The 26833-nt window shown below is 69.4% G+C and overlaps 5 protein-coding genes across 5 annotated transcripts in view; 2 read left to right on the plus strand and 3 right to left on the minus strand.

The window, feature by feature from the left end:
• The window catches only part of CHLNCDRAFT_58797 (expressed protein), a gene marked incomplete at both ends in the record, with an annotated part of 8824 nt that extends 7483 nt beyond the window's left edge, over nucleotides 1–1341 (plus strand). Inside the window, 3 exons of the mRNA XM_005844629.1 lie at nucleotides 178–603; nucleotides 849–1098; nucleotides 1280–1341. Coding sequence (XP_005844691.1) covers nucleotides 178–603; nucleotides 849–1098; nucleotides 1280–1341 — 738 coding nt within the window. The remainder of the gene's footprint in view (nucleotides 1–177; nucleotides 604–848; nucleotides 1099–1279) is intronic.
• A 745-nt stretch (nucleotides 1342–2086) lies between these two features.
• CHLNCDRAFT_138610 (hypothetical protein) lies at nucleotides 2087–10284 on the minus strand (the record flags this gene model as incomplete). The annotated part of the gene is made up of 22 exons (XM_005844705.1): nucleotides 2087–2302; nucleotides 2488–2676; nucleotides 2940–3035; nucleotides 3297–3347; nucleotides 3595–3648; nucleotides 3907–4035; nucleotides 4346–4484; nucleotides 4727–4887; nucleotides 5134–5304; nucleotides 5514–5755; nucleotides 5888–6307; nucleotides 6457–6816; nucleotides 6990–7171; nucleotides 7345–7631; nucleotides 7801–7903; nucleotides 8103–8247; nucleotides 8407–8555; nucleotides 8738–8805; nucleotides 8966–9147; nucleotides 9365–9503; nucleotides 9740–9826; nucleotides 10021–10284. 22 exons carry the CDS (start codon nucleotides 10282–10284, stop codon nucleotides 2087–2089), a joined length of 3834 nt encoding a protein of 1277 aa, XP_005844767.1.
• Nucleotides 10285–12467: 2183 nt separating this feature from the next.
• On the minus strand, nucleotides 12468–20622 carry CHLNCDRAFT_58798 (hypothetical protein). The gene is made up of 23 exons (XM_005844706.1): nucleotides 20186–20622; nucleotides 19882–19980; nucleotides 19555–19670; nucleotides 19165–19330; nucleotides 18866–18943; nucleotides 18608–18685; nucleotides 18172–18302; nucleotides 17704–17801; nucleotides 17224–17362; nucleotides 16838–16940; nucleotides 16494–16580; nucleotides 16268–16305; nucleotides 15947–16016; nucleotides 15640–15733; nucleotides 15459–15496; nucleotides 15167–15274; nucleotides 14754–14872; nucleotides 14392–14497; nucleotides 14025–14090; nucleotides 13659–13759; nucleotides 13337–13451; nucleotides 13078–13182; nucleotides 12468–12858 (listed from the first exon to the last, which is right to left on the minus strand). The coding sequence occupies exons 1-23, from the start codon at nucleotides 20528–20530 to the stop codon at nucleotides 12646–12648; spliced, it is 2613 nt and encodes an 870-aa protein (XP_005844768.1). The 5' UTR covers nucleotides 20531–20622; the 3' UTR covers nucleotides 12468–12645.
• A 1056-nt stretch (nucleotides 20623–21678) lies between these two features.
• Nucleotides 21679–23320, plus strand: CHLNCDRAFT_58799 (hypothetical protein; the record flags this gene model as incomplete). The annotated part of the gene is made up of 3 exons (XM_005844630.1): nucleotides 21679–21760; nucleotides 21854–21918; nucleotides 22075–23320. 3 exons carry the CDS (start codon nucleotides 21679–21681, stop codon nucleotides 22825–22827), a joined length of 900 nt encoding a protein of 299 aa, XP_005844692.1. The 3' UTR covers nucleotides 22828–23320.
• The window catches only part of CHLNCDRAFT_58800 (hypothetical protein), a 5093-nt gene continuing 867 nt past the window's right edge, over nucleotides 22608–26833 (minus strand). The window contains exons 4-12 of the mRNA XM_005844707.1: nucleotides 26496–26588; nucleotides 26155–26258; nucleotides 25802–25891; nucleotides 25360–25508; nucleotides 25006–25079; nucleotides 24543–24704; nucleotides 24263–24365; nucleotides 23886–24010; nucleotides 22608–23707 (exon numbers count right to left, since the gene is read on the minus strand). Coding sequence (XP_005844769.1) covers nucleotides 23603–23707; nucleotides 23886–24010; nucleotides 24263–24365; nucleotides 24543–24704; nucleotides 25006–25079; nucleotides 25360–25508; nucleotides 25802–25891; nucleotides 26155–26258; nucleotides 26496–26588 — 1005 coding nt within the window. The 3' untranslated portion in view covers nucleotides 22608–23602. The remainder of the gene's footprint in view (nucleotides 23708–23885; nucleotides 24011–24262; nucleotides 24366–24542; nucleotides 24705–25005; nucleotides 25080–25359; nucleotides 25509–25801; nucleotides 25892–26154; nucleotides 26259–26495; nucleotides 26589–26833) is intronic.

A 26833-nucleotide genomic window follows, 5' to 3' on the forward strand; every position in this document is an offset into this window, starting at 1 on the left:
GCGGCGGCGGCGGCGGCCGCGGCCGCGGCGGCCGCCTCGGCGCCGCCCTCTGGCGCCGCCTCGGGCGTCGCCTCGCCCACCCACCCCTCCGCGCACCTGCCCGTGCCGCCGCTGCCGCCCCCCGCGCTGCCGCCGGGAGGCTACGGCTTCGGCGGGCTGGGGCTGCTGCACCCGCAGGCGGCGGCGCAGCAGCAGGCGCAGCAGGCGGGCGGCGCCGCGGCGGCGGCGGCGCAGTCCCAGCAGGCCCACCTGCCGCCCCTGTACCTGCACCAGCACCAGCACCAGCACCAGCAGCAAGCACACCTGCTGGCCTCCCTCAACCCATCAGCCCTGGAGGCAGCGATCCTGAGCAAGGCGCGCGCGCCGGCCACGCCCGGCGGCGGCGCCGCCGCCGCCGGCGAGGAGGACGGGCTGGGCCTGCTGCCCTTTGCCGTGGCGGAGGCGGCTCTGTTTGACGACTCCCCCGCGGCAGCCCACGCGCTGCCGCTGGCGGTGGCCGGCTTTGTGCTGGGAGATGCGGACTTTGGCGGCGGCAGCGGAGGAGGAGGAGGCGGCGGCGGCGGCGTGCCGGGGCTGCGCGACAGCCAGGGCTCGGACTTTTCGGTGAGGAGGCTGAGCTGGCGCTGAGGTGGCAGGGGCTGAGGCGGCGCTGACGTGGCACGGATGCAACTTTTTTTCTCTTTCTCGCTGGGGAGAGTAGTGCAGAGGCGCGGAGCCGCCACCCCTCCCTGCTCCCTGCGCCGTCTGCTGCCGTCCCGCCTGTGGCCACCGGCGCCCCTGCCACGCCTTGCGCCGCCCTCTCCACCTCTGCCTGCCTCCCCACCCTGCTGCCTCCTCCCCGCCTGCAGGACGTGTTGGGCCAGCTGCTGCCGGGAGGCTCTCCCCTGAAGCCGCAGGGCCCTAAGGTGCCTGGGCAGGAGGGCGGGCCGCCGCTGCTCAACGGCACTGCGCACCCCCGCCAGCCCAGCGGCGGCGGCGAGCCGGGCCTGTTTGGCCCCGCGCCGGGGCCGCTGTCGCAGCAGCAGCAGCAGCAACAGCTGTCGTTCGCGGCGGCCGCCGCCTGGGGGCCGCACAGCGCGCACAGCAGCCTCGACAGCGGTGAGGCGCGGCCCGCCGCCCTGCCGCCCGCGTGTGTGCCGCCTCCTGCCCTGCGACCCTCGCCCTGCTGGCGCTGCGCCGCCTGCTGCCGCTGCTGCTGTCCACGAGTGCAGCCTGCGCAGCTGGCACGTTTGCAGTTTCATGTTCCCATCCCGCCATGTTTTGCCCCTCCCCCCCGCAGATGGCGCAGCCTACGACCGCACCACCGCAGACGGCTGGCTGAAGGGGCGGCAGCTGGTGTGACGGCGGCCGGCCGCTGCCCCGGCCCGGGCGCCCGCCGCGCACAGCGCACGGCTCACAGGGTCGAGGAGGGGGCCAGAGCCTGCCCACGCCCGCAGGCAGCTCGGAGCTGGCTGGCCAGGAGAGAGGACCGCCGGCGACCCTGAGATCACACCTGGCATTTGCATTTCCCGCATGCACCGCACGTTGCAATTTGAAACACGAATGCATGGAGGAACGAAAGCAAGGCGGGAAGCGGAGCGCTGCTTGGCGGGCCAAGCCCATGAGTGTATAACTGGCAGGCAGCTGGCAAGACAGCGGCGCTCAGGGCAGCAGGACAGGAGACAAATCACGGTGGCGGCAGCAAGTCCATGCTGCCTGCTGCGCTGGGTGGCGCAGCGTGCAGAGCGGCGCCGCCGCCTGTGGCGCCCAGCCCCTGCCCTTCCTGTGCCACTGGCAGTTGGTTACAAGTTCCGTACACCGCTGCGTCATGAAGGTCAAACCGCAATAAGTCCCGCAGATGAGGGCAGCTGAAAGGAGAAGAAGGAAAGTGCGAACAGGGTGGAACAGGTAGGCGTCGGTTTGGAATGAAAGAGCAGTGCACGCATGCAGGGGCACCGGGAGGGGCAATGTGCTGCGCTGCTGCATGGGTGGGCACTGTCGCCACCCCGCCCAGCGCCCGCCTCCACAGCGACTAGCTAAAAGCTAAAGCGGCAGTGAAAGCAGCGGGCCGCGCTGTGCACGGCGGCTGTGCAGCCGCAGGCGCGGGCTATTGGGGCGGCGTCAGAGGCCCCTGCTGCGTCTGCTGCTGCGACTGCGGCGGCTGCGGCGTCGCCAGATGCTGCTGCGCGTGCGGCGGCAGCTGGCTGGGCGCGCGTGACGCAAGCGCCGAGCCGCCGCCGGGCCCGCGCGCGCCGGACGGCAGCCGCAGGTGGCCGCCGCCGCTGCCGGCGCTCTGCAGGCTGGTCCAGCGATGCACCTCCTCCTGCAGGCGGGCAGGCCTACGGTGAGCGCCCTGTTGCACTGCCGGCTGAAGCAGCAGCAGCACGAGCAGAGCAGGAGCAGCACCGGCGCCGGCCGGCAGTCCGCGCCAGCTGCTCGGGCCGCCGCCGCCTCCCTGCCATCCCTTCCCTCCACGCCAGCCTGCCGATATCTCCACGGCCTCCCCACGCACGCGCGCATGCAGCCGCCGAATCCCCAGTGCCGGCGCCTTGCCTGTATCATGAAGGCGGCCAGGCGCATGATTTCGGCGCAGGAGGGTCGCATGTGTGGGTCCTGGTGCCAGCACTTGGTGATGAGGCGGCGCAGCGGCTCGGGGCAGTCGGGGTCCACCCACGGCCGCTCCCCGTTGATGGCCACCTGCTTGGCAGCGGCAGCGGCAGCGGCGGGTGGGCAGGCGTGCATGTTGTGGTGGTGGTGGTGGCGGCGGCAGGTGTGGAGGGGCGCGATGGAAGGGCAGCTGCAGCCAGAAACGGCTATGGCAGGCGCGCAAAAGGCACTAGACTGAGGCAGCCGGGCCAGACCCAAGCTTAGCAAGTTACACTTGTGCCGCCCCCCGCCTGCCCCTGCCCTGCCCCTGAAGCCTGCAGTCACCCTGGCGCGTGCCCGCCCCGGCGCCGCACCTTGAGTATGATTTGGAAGAAGTGTTGGGAGTCGCGCCAGGGCTGGCGCCGGGTGTAGCACTCGTTGAGGATGACGCCGAGGGCGTAGACGTCCACCTGTGGGAGGAAAGCGCGGGAGGAAAGCGCGGGAGTGGAAAGCGTGGGAGTGGAAAGCTGTTTAAGGGGGGGCAGTGTGAGGGAGGAGAGTGCGGGTGGCAAGGCAGGCGAGCGGGTGGGACCACGGCGGTGGCGGCGGCGAGGGCAGGGCAGCTAGTGCTCGCGGCGCGAGATGCAGCCCGCTTGGGGGCGTGCCGCTGCGGGGCAGAGCAGCCAGGTGTGGCAGCCGCCTGGCTGGCGTGCGCGGAGGTGCCCGCCCACCTTCTCGTCCACCCGGCTGCCGTTGAACTGCTCGGGGGCCATGTACATCGGCTGCAGGCGGGGGGCAGGGCGCGGGGGCAAGCAGCAGGCGACAGGGTGATCGAATTCGACCCCATAGGGTAGAGCGATAGCCTCCCCCAGAGTCAACAGTGCGAGCACGCATGCAGCTGAAGGTCGAGGCGTGGGCCCAGCCCAGCACAGCACAGCGCAGCACAGCACTGCTGGGCTGCTTCCGGCCGCTGCCGCAGCCCCTTCTCCCTCCGCCTCGGCGCCTACAAAGCCTGCCCGCCTGCCTCACCGTTCCGTTGTCGTTGGTGACTTGGCTGAGGTAGCTCTTGGTGGGGTCCTTGACCTGCGGGCAGCCAGAAGCGGGGCAGGCGGGCTGAGGGAGTTGGCGGCGGCGCAGGCGCAGGAGAGCGGCGGCAGCCTGCAGCGGCAGGAGGGCTGTGGCCCGCGCCAGCACAGCCTGACGGCCTGCCTCCCTGCCTGCCATCCTACCAGCCTGCCTCCATGCCTGCCTCCCTGACTGCCCAGGTGCTGGCTCTTTGCCAGCCCAGCTGCTGGCTCTCAGTGTGCCCACCCCACCCCACCCCCACACACATAGGCTCACCCGGCTGATGCCAAAGTCCGCCAGCTTGGCGCGCCCCTCCCCATCCAGCAGCACGTTCTGCGGCTTGAGGTCGCGGTGCACCACAGAGGGGTGCAGGTAGGCCAGGCCCGCGGCCATGTCATGGGCCAGCTGTAGAGGGGAGGGAGGGAGGGAGGGAGGGTTGTGTGTGTGTGTGTGTGAGAGAGAGAGAGAGGGGCAAGCAGGGGAGGAGGGTGGGGCGGGGAAAGTGGGGGGCAAGCAGGGGAGGGAGGGTGGGGCAGCGGGGCGAGCAAGGGGCAGAGGGAGTGGAGAGGAGCTGAGGGGTTGCAGGGAGCCATGCCGGGAGGCTTCACCCCGTCTGCGCCTCCCTTCTCTGCCAATCGCCTCTCATGCCCCCTCTTGCTGCCCGTGCGCTTCCCTTGACGCGCGGCCGCCCGCGGTGGTACAGCCCGGCCCACACCTGCAGTATCTCGAGGTATCCCATGCGCCGCTTGCAGCGGTCGTAGATGCGCTGGTGCAGGGAGCCGCCCTCCATGAGTTCCATGATCAGGCACACATGCTCGCGGTCGGCGGTACAGGCGCCATACACCTGGACCAGCCTGGCGAGAAGAGAGGGGAGGCGGCGGGGGAGGCAGGCAGGAGGAGGAGGAGGCAGGCGGTGGTCAGAGGAAGGGGTAGAGGAGGAAGCCGGGGAGCGGCAAAGGAAGTGTTTCAGGGGAACAAGAGGAGGCGATATCGACATGCCACAGCCTGCCGCCGCAGCAGCCTGCCCGCCGCAGCCTGCCCGGCACGCAGCTGAAGGCAGGGCGGGCTGGCCCCGCCCCACCCCTGGGCCTCCCACCTGTCGGAAGAAAACTTGGAGGCCAGCTCGATCTCCCGCAGCATGGCTGCATACATGCCCTCGCTGCAGGGCTGGTCCGGCCCAAACAGCGGCAGCTTCTTGACAGCCACGCGCCGCCCGCGCCACGTCGCCTCGTAGACCGAGCCGAAGCCGCCGGTGCCCTGCAGGCGGGGCAGGCAGTACAGGAGGGTGGGACGGGCGGTACAGGAGGGCGGACAGGCAGGCAGGTGTTTTGCAGCAGGAAGCAGGAGAGGATCAGCAAAGAATTAGCTCAGCCAACCGGCGCTGCCAAGCAGGCAGCCGCAGCGGCACGCCATGGAGCGCCAGCAGCCCTGCAAGCAGCCCGCATGAAGCCACCCCGGGAGCCTTAGAGCTCTGAGGCCGCTCTTTCCACCCAGACCGCTCACCAGGCAGCGCCCCAGGAAGGGCGCCACTTCTGTGGCGTAGTCTACGTTGAGGTCCACGCCCGGGGCTGGCTCGGTACTGGGCAGTACCGGCGGGGCCAGCTCCCCCATGGGCGGTATTGCGTGCGGCAGCTGGTCGCCGGCGCCGCCGCGGCGGTGGTGGCGGCGCAGGAACTGCGGTTGGCCAAGGCAGGGAGGGAGGGGAGGGGGAGGGAGGCGAGGAGGCACCATCGGTAGCTGGACGGCAGCTGGGGCGCAGGCGGACAGGCTCCAAGCACCCGCTCTGCCACCCACCCGGCACAACCCGCCGCACCCCGGCATTGCCCTGGCCCTGCCCGAGGGCAGGCCCCCTGGCCTGCCAGCCACGCCAGGAAGCAACCCACCAGCGGCAGCGAGTCCCCCATCGAGTTGGTGTCCTGCAGGTGCCCATCCCACGACTTGCTGCGCCGCGCCTGCCAGTCAGACGGCAGGTCGGGGGCGCCGCCGCCGCTCTCCTCGCTCTCGTCGCCGCTGCTCGACGCGCTGCTGCCGCCGCCGCTGCCGCCGCCGCCGCTGCTGCTGCGCTGGCGGGGCTCGCGGGGCCGCCGCCGCGTGTGCTCCCGCCGCCCGGCCAGAAGCACCGGCGCTGCAGCGCAGATGGGATCCCAGGCCAGGGTGAAGGCGAGGGTTCCCTCCTCTGCCACACCGCTTTGATGAACCTGCGTGCACCATGAGCACCTGCGCAGGGGGTGCAGCAGCACATCCGCACAGCCCACACCTGTGGCCCCCTTGCGATGCATCAGCGCCAGGACGTCTGGCCGCCAGCCGTCGTCCTCGTCCCGCCGCTGCTGTGCCGCGGCGGCGGCCGCCGCCGCCGCCAGGCCCGCCGCCTGCGCCTGCGCAAACGCCTGCTGCGTCACCACCTGCGACTGCAGCTCCCAGCTGCCGATGCGCTGCGGCAGCACCGACTGCTGGGTGGAGGCGCTGCCCCCAGCAGCAGCTCCTGGAGGGTAGCCGCCGTCGCTGAGCGTGTCAAATATGGGGTTGTCGTGGCTGCTGACGGCGCTGACCCCGCTGGGGAACTTGAACAGGTTGCTGGTGTGGTGGCCGCCGTTGGCGCCGCCAGACCCGGCCTGGCGCAGCAGCGGCGCCAGCGAGCCCGCCTTGCTGGGGCTGCTCTGCTGGGAACCGCCGCGCTCTGCGGGCGCAGCGGGGTAGGGGCCAGCGCTGGGCACGTCTGGCAGCCCTCCAGCCGACAGCACGGCAGCAGGAGGGATGCGGCCCAGCCTGCGCACGTGCCACACCATGCAAGCAGCCGCTCTTGCGTCCAGGCAGAGGCGCGCCTACCTGAGCCATTGACCAGCACCTCCGCCAGGTGTACCCCCTGCCTGCCAGCTGGCGCCTTGTAGGCGCTGCCCAGCGGCACGCCGCCCGGCGGGAACAGCGGCGGGCGTGGCCCCTTGGGGCTGCGGGGCGTGCTGGACTTGCCGTCCTCGGAGCCCCGCTCCCCCTGCTGCGGCCCGGCCAGCAGCAGCTTGGCCGAGCCGGCCTGCTGCAGCCGCCGCCGCCGGCGGCGGCGCACCAGGAAGAAAGCGGCGCCCGCCGCCAGCGCCGCCACCGCCACCCCCGCCGCGATGCCGGCCACCATGCCGGCGCTGCTGCTCTTCTTGCTGGGACTGCTGCTGGGGCTGGTGGCGCCGTCCACGGCTGTGGTGGAAGGTGAGGTGGAGGGGGGCCCTCCTGCAGGCAGCCACACTGCCACAGCAGCTGGCATCGGGTCCAGCAGCCTGCTCAGGAGCCTGCCCAGGACAAACCCATCGGGCCAGCTCCATTTTTTGTTTTCAGGAAGATGGTGGTAACCGTGGCAGGCCCCGCCTCACCTGGCGCCGGCGCGGGGCTGCTGGGGCTGGGAGGCGGTGGAGTGCGGGAGCCAGGCGGAGGCAGTGCCAGGGGCTCGGCGGCCGGCTCGCCCGTTGGTGCAGACGCAAGGGCCGGCGGCCATTCCTCGGGGATAAAGGGAGAGAGCTCCTCCTCGCCCTCGCAGCAGTACACCACCACCAGCCTGCAAGAAAGGGGCAGGTCGCGCAGGAAGTCGTTTGTCAGAAGGAGGAGCTGCCGCGCTGCTCCTCCCGCTTCCCGCTGACGCAGCCGTCGAGCAGTCATGCTTTGCTTGCAGCCTCCCTCTTGAGCCAGCAGCAGGGGGCACCCCGGCCACCCACCATATCCCTGACTCACCCACACGTCTGGCCCTGCCCGTCCTTGGTCTGCTCGCAGGTCACCCCCGCCGGCAGCCCCAAGTCCTCTGTTGCCGCCATTGCCGCTGCGGCGCCGTCCACTGCCGCTGCCGCCGCTTCCGCCACCTCGGCCTGTGGCGCGGCAGCCAGCGGGGATGGCGGGGCGCCCCACAGCAGGGTGCCGTTTAGGTAGGCGGGGATGTGGGAGTTGGGGAGGGCGAGGCGGGGGATGATGGTGGCATTGGCCGACTCCACAGGCAGCTGCGGGGTATCTAGGAAGGAGTAGTCCTGTGGGACAGGTGGGAAGCAGGAGGGCAAGGACGTGTGTGTGTGAGTAGAACGTGGTGGTTGCGGTATATCGCTGTGCTTGGAGGGGAGCTGTGCTTGGAGGGGAGCAGCCACATGGCAAGGCATGCTGGCGACAGCAGGTGCGCAAGCGGCTGGGCAGGCATGCAACCGCCGCCAGCCATCCGCGCCCTGCGCCTGCCTGCGTGGCGTTCAGCATCGCCTGGCCCTGCTTGGTGGTCAGCGTGACCAGCAGGTCCATCACCACGATGCCCCTGCAGGCAGGCACGGGGCGGTGGGAGGTGACGGGGGCAGCAGGTTCAGATGCTGGGCTGGGCTGAGGGGGTGCAGGGCAGGGACCCTCCTGCTGCGCGGCGCGGCTGGCTCATAACCCACAGGCAAAGAGCCACCAGGCATGCCCAGCCCCGGCTGCCACTCAGCTCTCTGCGCCAGCCTGGCATTAACGGTACTCACTTGCCCAGGAAGAACGAGGGCACGGAGTTCTCGCTGTTGGGCAGCAGCATGCCGGCCTTTGAGTTGAGGGTGATGTTCAGCAGGAAGGCGGCGCCCGGCACGGTGTCCATCCCGGGCTGCACCTCGATGCTGAGGCTGTCGCAGCCTGCAGGCAGGGCAGGCGCCAGGGGGGCAGCGGTTGGAGACAAGGTTGCAGGCGGGACGACGCGGCTGTGGGGGCTTGGCATGGGAACGCCCGCCACAGCATGTGGCACCGGTGCCACCGGAGGGGCCTGCGCCGGGGGAGGAGGAGCCTAAGCCTCACCCGTGGTGGCCCACTCGCACTGCACCGTGAAGAACTGCTGCGGGCTGAAGTCAGCAAACAGCGGGGCGCCGTCCAGCGGGCCCTCGAACCAGTACTGCAGGCCCAGCCCCGACATGTTGATGGCCGTGGTGTTGCGCAGGTTGCGCAGCCTGCGGGGGCGGCAGGCCGGGTGGTGGAGCGCGGCAGCGGCAGCGGCAGCGGGCGCTCAGCAGGTGAGCCGGGGGCGCCACGGCGCACGCCGTGGATGGAAAGGCCTGGCCCAGCCCAGCACCCTGCCTGCCTGCTTGCCTCAGGGCCGAGGCTGTCCTCCTGCCCTTTGAATTGAGCGCACCTGACCAGGAACTGAGTGAATGTGCCCACGATCTCCTGCCCCACATACTCGATGGGAGTGTACTCCACCTGCCAAAAAGGGCAGGGACGCAGGCGCACACCGGCAGGGCAGGTTAGACAGGAGCTTAAGCTCGATCCGCAAGGCTCCTCGAGGCAGCCATTCGGGTGCATTCTCGTGCATGCAGCATAGCTGCCACGGCCAGGCTGCTCCAGCGCAAGAGAGCCACACCTGCAGGTCCTTGGCAGGCGCAGCCGTGACGTTGCCGCCGGGCGCGGGCCCTTCGACCGGCTTGGGCTTGGGCGCGGGCGACGGCGTGACGGCCGGCGCGGGCACCCAGGTGCACCGCAGGTTGTTGAACGCCACGTTTTCCAGGGCGCCGACGTTGTAAGGGTTGCTGGGGCTGAGCTGGCCTGTGCGCGGGTCAGGCAAGGCAAGACACTCAGCAGGGAGGGCACGCAGGTGTGAGTTACGCCATGCCGCGGGGCAGCCGCCAACAGCCAGCACCGGTGTCGCAAGTTCCTCTGCGGATAAGCAGGTGCAAGCACAAAAAGCAAAAAACAAAGCAGCACTTTCGCGGCCAGGCTGGCTCTTCCATCCCACGCCCGCGCCCCCTGTGCCCCAGCACACCTGAGCCCTTGGTGCCCAGGAAGTTGAAGAGCAGCTCGCTGTGGGGCGGGATGACGGTGCGGTTGGCCCCCGGCTCGCTTTCCAGCACGGCATGCACCGAGTCGGGGGTGAGCAGGGCGATGGAGGGATCGAAGATGTCCTGCAGCAGAGCGCAGGAGGGTGTGTGTTGATGGAAGGAAGGAAGGTCGGGTGTTGCTGGTGCTAGCTGTTCAGCGGCAGGGCGGGCCGAGCGACAGCATTGCAGTGCAGCAGCAGCTGGACAAGGGCCACTTAGCAGGGCCGAGGAAAAGAACGCAACATGTCACTCGGGAGGCGGCACCCCAAGCGCGGGCCTTGCAGGCCTGGCTTGCGCAAGCCCTCTAGTTACAGTCAGACCCGCCGTCCGCTCTCTCTCGCCTGCTGCGCCTTGATGACCGAGCCGAAGGGGAAGCTCCAGCCCAGGCGCCAGTCCTCAATCGAGTACTGCAGGGCAGGCAGGCAGGTGCGACAGGGAGAAGGAGAGTCGAGCAGGGCATGGGTTGCCACTACGGCGGCACATGGTCGGCACCCACCACGCCGCCAGCCTGGCAAGGAGGCGGGCAGGCACCCGCAGCCCGCAGACACCACTGCTGTGGCAGGCAGGCCCAGAACAGGGAACCACAACCACAAGCACTCACGTTTGCGTTGTTTTGCAGCCCCAGCGAAGCCAAAAAGATGGGCACCTGAGGCGTGGCGCTCTGCCCCTGCCCCAGGCTCACTTCGTAGCGCACCGCCAAGGGGCACTGCGCTGCGACGTCCTGCTGCGGCTGCACCTGCTGCGCCTGCTGCTGCTGTGCAGCGGCCAGCTGGCTTGCACACAGCAGCAGGAACAGCAGCAGCGGCAAGGCGAGCGTGAGCGCCGCCGAACAAGCGGCCGCCTCGGAGGCAGCTGGGTGCCGCATGGCCTCGCGTCACCGCCTCTGCTTGCTGCCAGAGTGCAGCGCGGGCACGCTGAGTGCTGGATGCCAGGGGCTGGTCCGACTGCTGCTGCGAAGTGCTCCCACGGTCTCCTGGTGCTCAGGCTGGGCCGGCTGCCAGCATGCTGGGCGCCTGGGATTCGGCCTGCCTGCTCTGCTCACGCTGCTGGGAGCAGACGAGCGCTTAAACCCGAGCCTCGTCAGCCACGACGCGGGGCGAGTGCGGCTGCTGGCGGCTGCAAATTCACTGTAGCTCGTCTCCTCGTGCAGCGTGAACGCCAGAGCACATAGTTTAGCGCCTGCATGGGGGCAGAGCAGTGGCTCCATCAGCACACTTTCTTCCTCCACCCTGGCTGCTTCCCTCGGCTGCTGCAGGCGTCGGCCACCCTGTGTTGCTGCTTGCGTGATCTGCGGCAGTTTTCCGCTCCCTGCAAGCCCCTGCGAGCGCAGAGGAGCGAAGTTGGCACAACGCGTTCCCCAACAGCAGCTGGGCCGGGTGACTAGGTTGCGCCCACCAGCCCCTGCAGCCGTTCACAGCCAGCCAGTCACAGAATGGCCCCCAACGGTGTCGGACGGCCTGCTCCGCGGCCTGCTGGAGGGGGAACACCCGCGGTCCTCGTTCTGGCAGTCCTGCTGCTGGCAGGCTGCCGAGCAGGGGCCGAGGCAGCGCGCACAGGGCGCACAGGCGGAGCGGCGGCGGCGGCGGCCGCGGCGGCCGCTGGCGGCCGGCGCCAGCTGCAGAGCCCAGCGCGGGCGCTGCTGCAGCAGACGTGCACCTGCCCCGCCACTGACGCAGCCGAGACCACCTGCGGGCAGGGGGCGCAGAGCGAGAAGGACACGCTGCTTCGAGCGGTGGTGCAGTACTGCACCCGCCTCGGCTTCGCCCCCGCCACCTGCTGCCCCAACATGCCCATCAACGAATCCAAGTGGCAGCTCTGGACGGCCTGCCTCTGGTGAGCAAGCCCTCCCGCAGAACTCCCTTCCGTGCTGCATCAGCTATGCAGTGTGGCCTGTGCTGCAAACCTGCGGAAGCAGCCAGCGAAGAGCGTCCCTGCCGAGGTCTGGCACCTCACACCCGTGCCCTGCCCCCGCCGCTCCTTGCCGTGCAGCGCGCAAGACAACCCCAGCCTCACGGCGTTCGTAGATGGCCCCCGCATCGTGCAGACCTGCGGGTGCGGAGGCAGCTGGGCCACCGTCGGCACGAGCCCAGCGGTGGGCATGAGCAGCGCAGCCATCGTGAGCAGGTGAGCATCTGCTCGCTGCCGCCAGCCCCCTGTGTGCTTTTCTGAGCGCACCAGTCCGCTGCCGCGAGCCCCGCGGTCTGTCGCCGGTTTCCCAACACCTATTTTAACCCGCTGCAGCATCGCAAGCGCTTCCGCCACTGCCGGCACCAGCACTGGCGGCGGCAGCGGCACCACTACCTCACCAGGCGGCACCACCAACCCTGGGGGGCAGTCCACCACACAGCAGGTTGTTACCGCGCTGACTCAAAGCTACCGGCAGGCTGGGGTGGAGCCGCCGTTTCAGGGCGGCAGCAACAGCAGCGGGCAGCAGGCTGCCACTGCAACTGCCAACGCTGCCGCCAGCGCCGACACCAGCAGCCAAGGCGGCCAAGGGTAGCAAGCCCGACCCGACACCCGGCAAGCCAGCACAAGCCCCCTGCCTTGCACCCCGGCTGATGTATTCATCGCGGCTTCCCTTTCTCACTCCCGTCAATGGAATGCCTGCTGTGCAGGCCCCCCAACCATAGCTGTCTCTCGCCCCCCCTTGGATCGCCGCCACGTGCCTCGAATCTGATCTGTACTGCTTCCTTGCCAGCCACGCCCCATGATTCGTTCCTTGCTCTGTCCCGTCCCCCACACATGAATGCCCTGCCCCGACCCTTTATGAGCCTCTTCCTTTCCTTCAATGAACTGCGATACCTTACATCGCTCCACATCGTTCGTTTGCACCCCCGACAGCCCACAGCCTCCTCCCAAAGCCACGACCTAGCCACGACCTCCTCCCTCGCCTGCTTGTTTCCTTGCCGACTCCCCTCCCTTGCCCTGCTTGCTTGGGTATCTGCCAACCTCACAGCCAGGCTCATCTCAGGGGCAGTGCATCTGTTCCATGCATGCATGCATGCCGCCCAGCACAACACAGCCGGTCCTTGTACATCCTGTGGCTCAGAAGCGGAAGAGTGACAGTCTGGGACGGGATGGACAGCGATGTGCGGCAAACCAACAAGGGACAAAACAGGTGGGGCAGCGGGTGGCTACATACCATTTGTGATCGTACGGAGAGGCAGCCGCAAAATCGGTGCCCAAACAATGGTGAGTGCCGGCAGCGCTGCGCGCCGCGGGCTGCTCAGTCATGCGCGCCGGGCGGCAGGGGCGGCGTGGCATCCCCCGCCGTGCCCGCCAGCTGCGCCAGCGACAGCATGGAGGCGGGGCGGGAGGCGGGGCGGGAGGAGGGCCCCGCTGAGCTGGCGCCGGTGGCAGACTCCTGCTGGCGCTGCCACAGCTCCGCATACAGCCCCCCCCGCTCAACCAGCTCCGCATGCTTGCCCTGCTCCGCAACCTGCAAGCCAGGCAGGCGGCAGGCAGCAGACGGCGGGTGGAGGCAGGCGCGGAGCAGCAGGCCGGGGGCAGGACGGCAGCGGCAGCGCAGCGCAAGGCCGCCCTCTGGGTCCTGCGGGCGCCACTGCCACCGCTGTCGTGGCGCCTCCAAGCACGAACGTACCCCCGCCATCCCCATGCCAAGATGCCCTGCCCGCGCAGCCATGCCCAGGCCACGCACCTGCCCCTCTTTGAGCACGATGATCAGGTCTGCGTCCATGATGGTGCTCAGCCTGTGCGCCACAATCAGTACGGTGCGGTCGTTGCGCCGCTCCGCCAGCGAGGCCTGCGTGCAGGGCGGGCGGGAGGGGGCAGCGGGCCAGGGCGTGGGCGTGGGTGGCAAGGCCAGCGGAGGGAGCAGGGCGACGGGCAGGCGGCGAGGCAGCCTCCCAACCAGCCCGCTAAAGCAGACCCGCTGAAACAGACCCAGACCAGCAGACCTGGATCCTCTTCTCGGTAATGGAGTCCAGGGCCGAGGTGGCTTCGTCCAGTATGAGGATGGGCGGGTTCTTGAGGATGGCCCGCGCAAAGGCCACCCGCTGCTTCTCGCCGCCGCTGCGGGTGGGGAGAGGACGAGGCACGAGCGGCGTGGGTGGGTGTCTTGTTGCGTGGTTGGTGGTGTTGGCGAGCAGGTGGGCCAAAGGGGCGTCGTGCGTCGAGCCGGTCTGCCTCCACCCAGCATGAGCAGGCGCCCGCGTGGCTGGCGACCACCCCCCCGCCGCCACCACTAGCATCCACAACCCCCGCTGGCGGTCGCCCCACCTGAGGCGCAGGCCGCGCTCCCCCACCACCGTGTCGTACTTCAGCGGGAAGCGATTGACTATGGTGTCATGGATGCAGGCCGCCTCCGCAGCCTCCACCACCTGCGCGGAGCGGGGGACGACAAGGGTGGCAGCAAGGCAGTACACGGCAGCGTGGACAGGGGGCGCACAGGTAGGCAGCAGGCCTCTTCCTCCCTCGCTGGCGGGCGTCAGCGCCACAGACAGCACTATGGAACAGCGCCGCAGGGCGCCTCGCTGCACCAGGCCATGCAGGTCGCCCCAGCCCGCTGGTGGCCGGCCTGCATGGCCTATGGCCGGCTGGCCCACCACCACCAAGGGCATGGGCGGCCCAGGGGTGCCCGCTCACCTCCTCGTCCGTGGCGTGCGGCTTGGCGTACTTGATGTTGTACCGGATGGTGTCGTTGAACAGTACCTGCAGTGGCGGCAGGAGGCAGGCAGGCAGGCGGTTAAGGCTTTGTGTCGGGCAGCAGTGGCGGCAGGAGGCGGGCACAGAAGGGGGCAGTCGTGACCATGGCCAAGCAGGAAGAGCGGCATGCAGAGAGCGCGGAGCAAGGCGGGCGCCCGGGGAGCCAGGCGAGCCTGGCGAGCGGGACGTCATTCGGCCGGCTGCGGCGCCACAGCCGCCACACGCCACCACATACCACCACATACCACACCACACCACCACCACACACCACAAGCACACAACAGCACCACAACCACGGCAGGCGCACCGTGTCCTGCGGCACCACCCCAATGATGGAGCGCAGCGAATCCTGCGTCACATCAGCGATGTTCTGGCTGTCGATGACCACAGCACCGCTCTGGGGGTCGTAGAACCTGCTCAGGCGGCGAGGGGCGCAGGGGCAGCAAGGCGTGAAGGCACGCCGGCTGCCGGCCGCCGGGAGCGGGACTGTGCGCCAGCGCGCGGCGGAGGCGGAACCCCGGCCCACCAACCTCGCCTGCACGCCACGGCACGCGCTGCCGCTGCTGCTGCTGCCGCTGCTGTCCCTCCTGCCGCTGCTGCTGTCCGTCTTGCCCCTCCTGCTGCTGCTGCCGCTGCTGCTGCTGCCCACTGCACGCCCTGAGGCCGTACCTGAACAGCAGGCGCAGGATGGTGGACTTGCCGCTGCCGGTGGCGCCCACCAGGGCCACGGTGCTGCCGCCGGGGACGGTGAAGGACACGTTGCGCAGTACCGGGGCGCCGTCGCTGTACTGCAGGCGGGACCAGGCGGGGGGAGGCGGCGGCGGCGCCCGGGAGGAGGGCAGGGCAGCAGCAGGTGGGTGTCAGTGGCTCGGCGGGCAGCCTAGTGGGCAGCAGAGCGCCGGTGGGGGCAGGCCCGCCGGCCTCCTCCCAATCCACGCAGCGCTCCGCAAGCCGTGCAGGCCTGCAGCTAATCTTCTGCTTACAGTCACTCTCTTCCTCACCACACCCCTTGCCCCTCGCACCCACTGCCCACAGGGCAGCACTTCCCTCCCCTTGCCGCACCCCTCTCCCGCACAGCACACCTGGAAGCAGACGTCGTGGAAGCCGATGGTCTGGCCCTGCGGTACCAGCGCCGTGGCCCCCGGCTTGTCTGCCAGCGCCGGGTGCTGCCCCAGCAGCTCAAACATGTTCTGCAGGGGAGGGGGGAAGTGAGGCAGTACACCGCGGTACACGTATGTGTGAGTGTGTGTGTGGGGGGGGGGGAGGGGGAAGGTGAGGGTGGCGACTCGCATTGACCACCAGAGGGCAGGAAGCGACAAGAGCGGGGAGCAGCGGTCTGCCAAAGCGCACACACACAGCCAGGCGGCCGCCCACCTCCATGTCGAGCATGGCCTGCTGGATCATGCGGTAGTCTGCAGTACGGGTGGGCGGTACATGCGGTACAGGCAGGCAGTACATGTGAGCACGGGGCACAGGAAGCACCCCACAAAGCAAGCACGGCGGGCCGCCTTAGGGCGGTGGGTGCGGTACGAGAGCAGTACAGCCGCCAGCTCACAGGTGCCAAAGAAGTTGAGCGGGCCGTACAGCTGCTGCATCAGCGTCACGAACAGCACCGCGTCGCCCACGGTCAGCGAGCCGTTGGCGATGCCCTGCAGGCGGTAGCAAAGCACCGGCGGTTGGACAGCTGGGTGCACGGGCCTCGCGCGAAGGGCACAGTAAGCAAAGGGTTCCCAACCACCCGTTGAGCAGCTGTGCACAAGGGCGCCACGCGCACGGCGGCACATGCGCCCCGGGCTGCTGCCAACTGTGCCAAAGGGCTTGCGCTGTGCGGTGCATGGGGGTCAGCTCGCCTGTGTGCACACCAGCAGGCCTGCTGCCATGCCGGTATAGATGACCACGCTCTGCGCCACATTCAGCACGTTCATGCTGGCGCTGCAGGCGGGCCGGGCAGGCAGGGGAGCAGGTGGGGTGGGCGGGCAGGCAGAAGCCAGAGGGAGGCAGGCGGGTCGGGCAGGCCGGGGGGCAGGCAGGCAGGCAGGCAGGTGAGGCGGGCGGGCAGGCGGAAGCTGGGAGGAGGCAGGCGGCTCTGATGGTGAGGAAGTGGGAGCGGGAGCAGGTGGAGCAGGCAGGCAAGTGAGGTTAACACAGCAGTACAGTGGCAGTACGGTGGCGGTACAACTCACGACAGCTTGTAATCCTCCACTTGGTAGGCGTCGATGGCCTGCGGGGCAGGGGCACAGGCGTGCACTCCTGAGGCTCTCGGCCGCACCAGGGGAATGCCCTGGGCCCAACGCTCTGCACGTGGCACACACATAGACACGCACACCCATGCACGCCAACGAGCGCTCCCTCACGGCCCGTCACGCCAGCCTGGGCCCTGCGCATGCAATGCAGCCCGGTAGGCCTCACCGCCGCAAAATTGTGCCGCTCCAGCGCCTCATTGTTGAACAGCTTGACGGTTTCGTAGTTGAGCAGCGCGTCCGTGGCCTTGGCGCCCTGCAGCAGGACGCAGCATCCTCGCACATCACAACACGCTTCGCCGTGGCACCCGGGCACAGGTGCCGATGCATGAGCGGCTGCATCGCCTTGCACGACGGCGCCCGCCCGTTCTCGTGGCAGGGCACGCGAGGCGTGGCGGCACCGCACCGTACCGCACAGCACACATCACATCACATCACAGCCAGGCAGAGTGCAGAAACGCAGCGCAGCGCAGCGCAGCACAGCGCAGCAGGCAAAGCATAGCAGCGCGGCACAGCGGGCAAAGCGCGGCGCGCCTTGGCGTTGTCCAGGCGGTTGAGCTCCCGCCGGTACTTTCCTCGCCACTCGGTGAGGTAGATGGTCATGGGGATGTAGCCGCTGCAGGGGCAGGCGGGAGGGCGTGAGTGGAGCTGTACTCAAAACAAGCAGTGTAATGATACCAAATGGTGGAGGACGGCGACAGGTCACCCTGCTAGCAGCGCTGAGCTCTCCAGGCTGCCGAAGACGCCGGCCAACCAGCCGGCTGGCTCACGCCCCGCCTCCCACACCCGCCCTGGCCACACACCACGCCGCCACCGCAACGCATCTAACCAGGCTGCCGCCGGCGCCGGCCGACGACCGGCGCTCCAACACCGTGCACGCCGCGCCGCCGCCCGCGCACCTCAGCGTGACAAACACGATGACTGCGATCCAGGGCTGCAGCTTGAGGGCGATGTAGACGGAGGCGGCGGCGATGTCGAAGATGGCGGGGCCGATCTGGAACACGACGGTTGACAGCATGGTCTGGATGGAGCTGGTGCCTGCGCGGGTGGGGCAGGAAAGCAGGGCGGAGCCAGGTGAGGGAAAGAGGGGCGGGAAGGCAGGGCTAGGGGGTTGCGGGAGGTGGGGAGCGGGTCGGCCCCTCGGGAGCGAGGGCCAGTGACGACCCCAGCGAAAGCGGAAGCAGGGCTCCCCGCCAACCGCGCCGCAGCCCGCCCGACACCCGCCACCAACCCGTCCCCGGCCATCACCAACACACACTTCTCCCACTGACACGCGCCCCCACACCTGCCGCTGGCCATCAGAAACACACACACGCGCCCCGCCAACCCTCCGCTGGCCATGAGAAACACACACACACACACACGCACCGCCCACCCACCCCTGTCCATCACGCGCAGCAGCTCCCCGGTCTTGCGGTGCAGGTGAAAGTTGAGGTCCATGCCCAGCACGTGGGAGAAGATGTCCAGGGTGGCGCGCCTGCGGGGGGGGGCGGGAGGGAAGGAGGAAAAGAAAGCCTTGGAACAGGAGGAAAGGAGGAAAAGGAAGGGTGGGAGGGAAGGGGGGGAAACAAACGGTGGGAGGGAAGGAGGAAAAGACAGGGCGGGAGGGAAGGAGGAAAACACAGGGTGGGAGGGAGGGGAGCAGTGGTGAAGGGAGGTGAGGGGAGCAGTGGGGGAGGGCAGGAGGGAGCCAAGGGCCGGGCTGGGAGTTCACCAAAGGACTCCCCACACCCATGCCTCGCCACCCCTCCCACGAGCCCCCTGACACATGCACACACCGTGTGACCCGGCCCCCAGCACCCCCAGCACCCCCAGCACCCCCAGGTCCTCCACCCACCCAGCCGCACCTGTACGAGTTCTGGCTGATGGGGATCCACAGGTAGGAGCGCAGGTTGGAGACGAGGCCCACGGCGCCGCCGCCGGAGCCGCCCTGGAAGAAGTAGGCGACCATGTAGGCCAGCACCCAGGGCAGGAAGACCTGCGGGGAGGAAAGGAGGGAGGGAGGAGGAAAGGAGGGAGGGGAGGAGCAAGGTGGACGGTCAGTGCAGGCAGCAGGCCGGCGACCGGGCGGGAAGATGTGCAGGGTAGCAGCAGAGGGAGGGAGAGAGGACAGGAGGGAAGGAGGGCAGGCGACACAACAGTGCCGCCGGAACCGGTGAGGGCAGGGAGGAGGGGTGGAAAGGAGGGAGTGGGTTGTCAGCGCATGCCCAAAGGCCAGGGCAGGGAGGCCCTGCGGCATCCGGAGTGTGTGCGTGGCATCGCCGGCTGGTGGCGGCGGCGCACCTCTCCAAACTTGAAGGTGGTGGGGGCGCCCTGGGTGGGGTGGGTGCGGGCAGAGGCGTACGAGAACTCATCCACCACCTGCGGTTCAGGCAGGCAGTACATGTGGGCGGCACAGTGCAGTACAGGCGGGGGCCGGCACACGGGCGGTGGAGGTGGTGGTGCACGGAGCCAGGTGGCAGTGCCATCTCTCAGACGGGCTGCCAAGCTCGCTAGCAACAGGTCCGCAAGCGGTACCACCACCTGCACCGCCACCCGCACCTTCTTGTACAGGATTGGTACCGCCAGATTGAGCAGGCGCAGCATCACGATCAGCAGCACGCACACCCAGGCGCGGATCTGCAGCAGCGTGGGGAGGCGAGGGAGGGGAGGAGGGAGCAGCGGGACGGCTTGGGCTTGTGGGGAGCAACAGGCGCACAGCATCTCTGCCCCCACCCAGCTGCCTCTAGACAAGATTCGACCTCCCATACACATCGCCACACACATACATGCTTCCATCCCAGCCACCCGCATGCATGACAAGCACCAATGCACACCACCCCGCACCCCGCCCCACCCACCTGCAGCGCCAGGCTGTCGGTCGGCCACATGTATTTGGCGGCGATCCCCACCAGCGACACCCAGCTGTGCTTGCGCTTCTTCTTCCCCTGCTCCACATCCTCCTCCTCCCCGCCCCCCAGCAGCGCCTCGCGCTCCAGATCCTCCTCAGCAGAGCTGGGGCCCGGCCTGCACCAGGCAAACCAGGCGGGACAGCGGCGCCAGGCGCGGCGGCAAGCAAGGGTCAGATGGGCAGCTCAGGGCAGCGGCACGGGGAAGCGCGCGCGAGGCGCGGCAGGCAAGAAACAGCAGCCACGCAGGGGCCCGGGGCCAGCAGCAGCAGCAAGCGCAAGACGCTTGGAAGGCATCGATACCACTGCAGGTGGTACCGCTGCAAGCCCTCTGAAGCTTACTTGCGGTACTCTGAACCCAGCAGCAGCAGCAACGCTGCCTCCATCACAAGGGCGGCCGTCAGGCGGAAGCGCCGCTCGGAAGGATCCAGGCCGAGGCCATGCACATAGAACTGCACCTGCACACGCCGCAGCAGCCGGGGCAGGCAGGGCAGGTGGCGGCAGGACACACGACCACACGGTCGGCGCCATGGGCACGGGCACGTAGGCAGGCACGCCGGCGGGCAGGCAGGCAGCGCAAAGGCAACACCTCCACGCAGGCAGGCAGGCAGGCGATTTCCCATCCTCCCAGCCAATCCACACAGCCCCTCCACAGCCCACAGCCCGTACCTCGCTGTACAGCCCAAACGTGTACAGAACGGCGGCGCCCCACAGCAGCGCCTTCAGGCGCGGCATCACGCCCAGGCGGCGGCAGTAGTACAGCAGGCCCTGCGGGTGGGCAGGCGGGAAGGCGTGGGGCAGGACGCGCGCGGGGCGTGCATGCTGGCATGCCTGGGGCGCGCAGCGCTCCAGCACCAGCCAGCACCGTGCTGCGCCCTGCATGCATGTGCACGTGCCGCAGAGTCCCTGCCAGCCCCGACCCACAGCCACCAATCCACATCCACCACCCACAGCAATCGATCAGCTGACCTACCATGAACATCGACCAGGCGGTGAGAAGCAACGCCTCACTGAACACGACATACGGCGGCTGCGGCACCTGGCTGGTGGCCCACACCAGCGCAAAGCCGTGCAGCGCAAGCAGCACACCCGCCGCCGCCACCTGGGCGTGCGCCACCGCGGCGCCGGGGCGTGGCAGCAGGTAGGGGCGCCCCGCGGCGGCGGCCGACAGGCGGCGCGCCGCGCTGCCATGCAGGAGCGCCGCCGCCGCCGCCGCCAACGCCAGCAGCAGCGAGGCGGCGGTGTTGAAGATGCAGGGGTTGAGCGTGGCGGCCACGATGGCCCCTGCCCCCACCTTGCCGCACCAGGGGGCCGGCATGCTGCCGCTCTCGAGTCCTGGTGAAGTAAACCCTCGATCCACAGACCAATGTGGCCGGCCAGAGGGATCTGGACACCGTGTATTGTGATCACGACACTCAGGATGGATCGTGGAGCACGCTGCAGGCCGGTTTGGGCTCTGGCAGAGCCCGGCCGAGCTGGACTAGAAAGCTCCGAGCTAGGAGAGTTGACCCCGCGGTCTGTCAGTGTTCTGTTCACTGCACCGAGCCGCCGAAAGCATGGATGAGACCATAGAGGACCCCGCACCCGCGCCGGCGCTCGATCAGGCCCCGGCGCCGCCGCTGGACATGGATGAGGCTCTGGCAGACTTTGAGGCCCGCTGCGACAAGTCCGACCCCGACCAGGTGGCGCTGCTGGAGGCGATGAGGGAGCACACGCGGCGCCTGCACCAGAGCCGGGGCGACTGGAACCGGCCCAACACGCGGCGCAACTGCAACTCGGCAGCACCACGCGACAAGGCCACGGCGCCCCAGGCAATCGAATCGTTCAGGTGGGGAGGGCAGGGTGCTGCCGGAGATGATGCAATGCTCCTGGAAGTGATGGCTGTGGTTGCATCCAAGGAAGCGCGGCAAAATGAATCCAGGTGGCTGTGGAGGCTGGTGACGGGGGGGCCGCCGACGTGCTGGAGTGTTTGCTTGCACTGAGAGGCGCTTGCACCATGTCGCCCCTGGCCTGTGGCAGGGCGTACAAGGAGCACGTAAACAAGGAGGCGCGGTGGCAGCAGCTTCAGCAGCAGCGGCACGCGCGCCCACTGGCGCTGCGGGGAGCGGCGGAGCAGGAGGCGGCGGCGGGGCTGGGGCAGTAGCGGATGGCGGAACTGCTATGTGCACATGTCCTACCCTATTACGATTTTATTTACATACACCAAATGTGAAAACATGTGGATGAAACACCCCTGGAAAGCCATGCTGCAGCTAGTGAGGGGAAGCAAACATGCGCCGCCGCCGTGGGTGAAACGGTGTGCCACGCGGGCGGGCTCAGGGAGGCGATCAAGGCCAATTGAAGCCGCATCGGCCCTTCCCGCCTAGCTGCAGTGCCTCCCAGACCCCTGAGGATCACCCCCTGCTCCCGCAACCAACCAGGCGGGGCCGCTCCTGAGCAAGCGCCAACAAAACACCCACCCACACCATGGCCATGGCTGCCGCAGCTCGCCTGCAGCTCTGCAGCGCTAACGCCCACATTCGCCGCGAGGGTGCAATGTACCATGCAGGTGAGCGCAGGGACACCCTCCAGTGCTGCTCCCGCTGGGGAGGCCGCCAGGCTGTGCTCCAACCACGCGCATTGCCCTCTCCTGCCGCTGCAGCACCCGCGCGGAGGCTGTCCTTGACGGTCCAGGCCACCTACACCGGCTACACCGAGCGGCGGCAGGTGCGGCCTTGCCACTTGCGCCGCCGCCGCCGCAGGCCGCCGCTAGTTGAGCGCGCGCCCCTGGCGCTCCTCCCTCCTCGATGGCGATTGTTCCGCCTCGTCCTGGGCTGCTGCCGGCCCGCTCACTGTCCCCTCCGTGGCCTGGGTTGCTCGCAGGCCACCCGCCCGCCTGCCGTGACCAACCGCCCCTCCTACCGCCCGTTGCCCTCAACCTCGCCCGTCGCGCGCAAGCCCTCTGCCGCGGGCCCCTCCGGCCCGCCGCCGCTGCTCCGCGTGGCGGTGGTGGTCCCCAGCTGCCAGCTGATATTCGGCGAGCAGCTGGCGGTGGTGGGCAGCTGCACGGAGCTGGGCGCGTGGGACGCCGCCGCCGCGCCGCGCCTGGCGTGGCAGGCCGGCGACACGTGGGCGGCGCAGCTGCGCCTGCCGGCCGGCACGCACGCCTTCAAGCTCGCGGTGGTGCGCCAGGACGGACTGTGCTTCTTCGAGGAGGGCCCCGACCGCGAGCTGGAGGTGCCCGCCGGCGCTGCGGCGGTCGCCGTCAGGGCCGGCACCGGCCTGGCCGTCACCTGCCACTACGGCGACGGCGGCGGCACCGAGATCAGCCTGGCCACGGGCGCAGACCTGGCGCGCCTGGCGCCGACGCCGCCGGGCGCGGCGGCCGCGGGCCAGGCCCCCAGCAGCAGCCCTCTGGAGGCCGCCTCGCGCGCCCCGGCAGCCTCCAGCCCCCCTCAGCCTGCCCCCAGCTCCCCGCTGCCGCCCTCCAGCCCGCTGCCGGCCGCCCACAGCTCCCCGCCCGCCTCCGGCAACCTGCCTGCCTCCAAGCTGGGCACCCTGGAGGCCCTAACCAAGGCTGTGGAACTTATGGAGCAGCCGGCTGCGGCGGCGCCCAGCCAGTGGCAGGCCGCGTGAGCGGCCCTGCCCGCCACGCGCGCCGTGCGCCACTCCCGACATGAATCGCCCCCCGAATCCCCCTGCCCTGGCCGCGCCCCAGACGACCGCAAGCTCACTGTACGTTTTACTGCTTGCCGGCCTGCCGCGCCTTGCTGCCATTTCATCGCCGTTCCTCCAGCCCTCCCCTGCTACTAGTAACCTCGAAACCTGCAGATGCCGGCAGCCCCCATTTGATCACCATCCGCCCAGCTGTTTTACTACCGCGGCACTCCTCATTCATATGCAGCAGCCTCTTACTCCCTGCCAGCATCAGTTTTCTGGGCGGCACGCCCCTTTTTGATCCTCCCCATCGGTTCTACTAAACACAATTCATCCCGGCGCCGCCGCAATTCCGCCGCGCCCGCCCCGCAAACCAGCCAAGCGCTCGACACAGATCACCTCTGGCTCCCCACATGCCTGTTGCACTGCCTCACTTGAGCAAGCAATGCAAGTTTAAGCACCTACTACGCAAGCGCTGGTCATGCACGGCTGTAGAGCACAAGCAGCAGGCGGCGGCAAGGAGGGCCTCCAGCCACAGCTTCTAGTGTCATTGCAAGGTGTACAATACATACTTTGAAGTGCACGTAGTTTGAAGTGCAAACCGGTATTGTCGGAAAGAAGTACCCTACAGCAGACACCAGCCGCAATGATCGCTGCGCGTCGCTCCTCAGCTGCCAGCGTTCCGCGCCTCCTGCCTGGCGCCGCCGCTGGCGCGTCGCGTCACGTCGCTCAGCCGGGCGCTCGGCCGCGAGCCTCAGGGCAGCACCGTCGGGGCGGGCACCTCTGGCACAGGCATGGCACCGAGGTCTCCCAGCACCAGAGCAGACACCATGGTACCGGCCGGCAGCACGCCGCTGGCCTGCAGGCAGGGAGCCAGGCAGCAGGCACAAGAAGCAGAAGAATGACACACGGGGGTGACAACAGCATGCGGACAGGGGGCCATCAGCGGGCCGGCCGGCCAGCCGCGAGCGGATACCTGGCGGCGGAGAGAGGGCGGTCAGGAAGCAGCGCACAACGCTGCAGCACCCCCTCCCCACCCGGCTCGCCTGCGGGATCTCCAGAAGCACGTTGGCGGAGCGCAGCGACAGCAGGCGGCTGCTGATCTGGCCGCCCGTGCTGGCCGCCACCAGCTCGCCGCAGCACACGCCCGGCTCCGCGCCCGCTGCACAGCAGGCAGAGCGGGTCGGTGGGACAGGGCGGGTCGGTGGGACAGGGCGGCGGCAGGGCAAGGGCATGGGCGAGGGACGCGGCACCCTGGCAGGCGCGGCTCGGCTCGCACTTCAGCTGGCCAGCCGCTGCCGCACACCAGGAGCGTGCGTCTCCACCTCCCCCGAGTGGCTGCCTCCCTTCACCCCACCCCGCAGCATCGCCACCCCTCAGCCTCCCCGCAGCCTGCACCGCCCTGCCGGCTCACCAGGGCGCGCCCAGTGCGCCACCGCACGGTGGTACTCCGGCCGCTCTGGGTCCATTTTGATGGGCATGGCGGTGCGCACGTGCAGGCGCCGCAGCCGAGGCTCCTGCGCAGCACACGCAGGCGGGAAGGGGGTGGGTGGGAAGCAGGCAGGCAGGGAGGCAGGGCGAGAGGGAAGGTGCAGGCAGGAAGGGAGGCAATCAGGCAGGCAGCTGCTTTCAGGCAAGGCCCAAAAACTAGAAAATAGGATCCCGAGGCGAGGGCAGCTTCGGCAGCGGCGCACCTGCCAGCCCTCCATCTTGCGCAGGCAGGGCACGACGGCCAGGTGGAACGTCACCAGGCTGCTGACTGGGTTGCCCGGCAGCCCAAACACCAGCAGGCTGCGCCCCTGCTCCGGCACCGGCACCTTGGCAAACGTCAGCGGCTTGCCCGGCTTCATCTTGACCTGCGGTCAGGCAAGCAGGCAGGCAGGCAGCGGAGGGCAGGAGCAGGAGAGTGGCGCAGCAGGCAGGCGGGTGGGGGCAGGCCTGGCAGGCAGGAAGGCGGCAGGCGCAGGCATGGCAGGCGTGGCGGCTGTGCTGCATCCACGCTCCAGCATACAAGCACTGCATCGCCCCCACGCCCCCCACCTGCTCCACCCTGCCAGCTGCTCCCCACCCTGGCAACGCAACGCACCCCACCACCTGCCCCTCTTCCTGCTCCCAGCCCACACCCACCCCACCCACCCCACCCCACCCACACCCCACCTTGCCAAAGTGGACGGTGCCCCTGCGCTCCAGCAGCGGCTTGATGAAGTCCTTGTCGCCCATGGACACACCGCCTGGCGTGTGAAGTGGGGTGGGCGGTTGGGGGGCGTTGAGAGCGGGTATGGGAGCATGGGTGTGGGAGTGTGTAGCGTGGTGGGGAGAGCACGCGGCAGCCAGGCCAGCAGGGTGGCGGGGCAAGCAAGCGGCGCCTAACCGCGCCACGGCTGGACCGCGCAAGCCCCGCCGCGCTGCCCCCAGCCTTGCCTCCCTGCCCCACAGGCGGCAAACCCACAGGTAGCAGCTGCCCAGCCCCACGCCACCTGGCAGCCGCCCGGCCCGGCCTGCACGGCTCACCCGTGGTGATGAGGATGTCGGCGCCCTCAGCCACCGCCCTATCCAGTGCCGCCTCCACATTGGCTGCGGTGTCGCGGGCGATGCCCAGGTCTGTGGCGCGCGCCCCCGTGCCCGCCGCCGCCGCCAGCAGCATGGCGCGGTTGGCGTCCCTGCGGGTGAGGGAGGAGAGAGAGGGGGTGGGTGGGAGGGGGGGCGTGCGGGAGGCGGCGCTGGAAGGGAGGGGAGACTCGAGGTGCGGGCGATGGGAGGTGGGGCTGGAAGGGAGGGAGGCTCAGGCGCAACCAGCCAGGCACTGCTTAGGTGGACGCCGTGCGTCGGGTGCCAGCCCCTGGCGCAGTATCACCAGCCTCAACAGCAGCAGCCACCAGCACGCACGACCAGCAGCAGCCGCCAGCAGCTGCCGCCGGCCAGCCGGGCCGCCGCCCCCTCGCCGCCCCCTCACCTGATCTGCCCCGGCTGCAGCTCCGGCGCGGCGGGTTCGCACACCTCGTCCCCGGTGGACAGCACCGCCACATGAGGCTTGCGGTGCACGCTGCAGGGAGGGAGGGTGGCGGGTGGTGGGTGGCGGGTGGGGTGGTTGAGAGACGCCCAGAGCAAGGGGCAGGGGCAAGCGCTCCAGGGGCATCTGCCACAGCCTGTGCCAGCGGAGGGATGCCTCACGTGGCTCCCAGGCATCAAGAACTGGCGGCGGGCTGGAGGCGGCAAGGCAAGGCAGAACGAGGCAGGGCGAGGCAAGGGCGAGGCCAGGCAAGAAGAGGCCAGGCGAAGCAAGGAAAGGCAGAGCAGGGCACTCACGTGACCTTGGTGGCGCCCACGGTTGCCAGGATGCCCACCTCTGCCGCGCCGATGTGGTGCCCCGCCGACAGCACCACCTCCCCCGCCGCCATGTCGCTGCCCACCTGCGCGGCGGCAGCGGCAGCCGAGCTCTTGGCCAGCCCTTCCGAGGCCGCGCCTCCCAGGCGGCTGGATCTAATGATGCGGTGCTCGTGTACCCACGCCCCCGGGCAAGCCATTCTCCTTCCCGCCCCCTCCCCCACCCGCTCACCACATCCACCCATGCCACAACCACACACACTGCACCACCACCACCACCACCGCTACCCATAAGGGCACGCCCCACAGACAGACAGGCCCACCTGCCGCACGTCGCAGCCCGGCGGTACCGCCTTGTTGATGCGCACGCGCCTGGTACCGCCCGGGGCCGCCCCCAGGAACTCGCTGTCCTCGATCTGGACCACTGCAGGCGGGGGCAGGAAGGGAAGGGGACCTCCCAAAGTGGAGGGAAAGGGAGGGGTGGGGCAGAGGTGAGGCTGTCGCCTTCCTCCGCGGCCACGGTGGGCGGGGAAGCGAGGGACGGGCCGGCGCGTGTGAACACATCACTACGCCACCACCTCCACAAGCTGTGCACACACCCGCACCAGGCTCACCAGCGCCGCCTCACCGCCTCGCGCCCCGCACAGTCTCCTTCAGTGCA

Source organism: Chlorella variabilis (genome assembly GCF_000147415.1).
Source record: "Chlorella variabilis unplaced genomic scaffold CHLNCscaffold_21, whole genome shotgun sequence".
Taxonomy (NCBI): domain Eukaryota; kingdom Viridiplantae; phylum Chlorophyta; class Trebouxiophyceae; order Chlorellales; family Chlorellaceae; genus Chlorella; species Chlorella variabilis.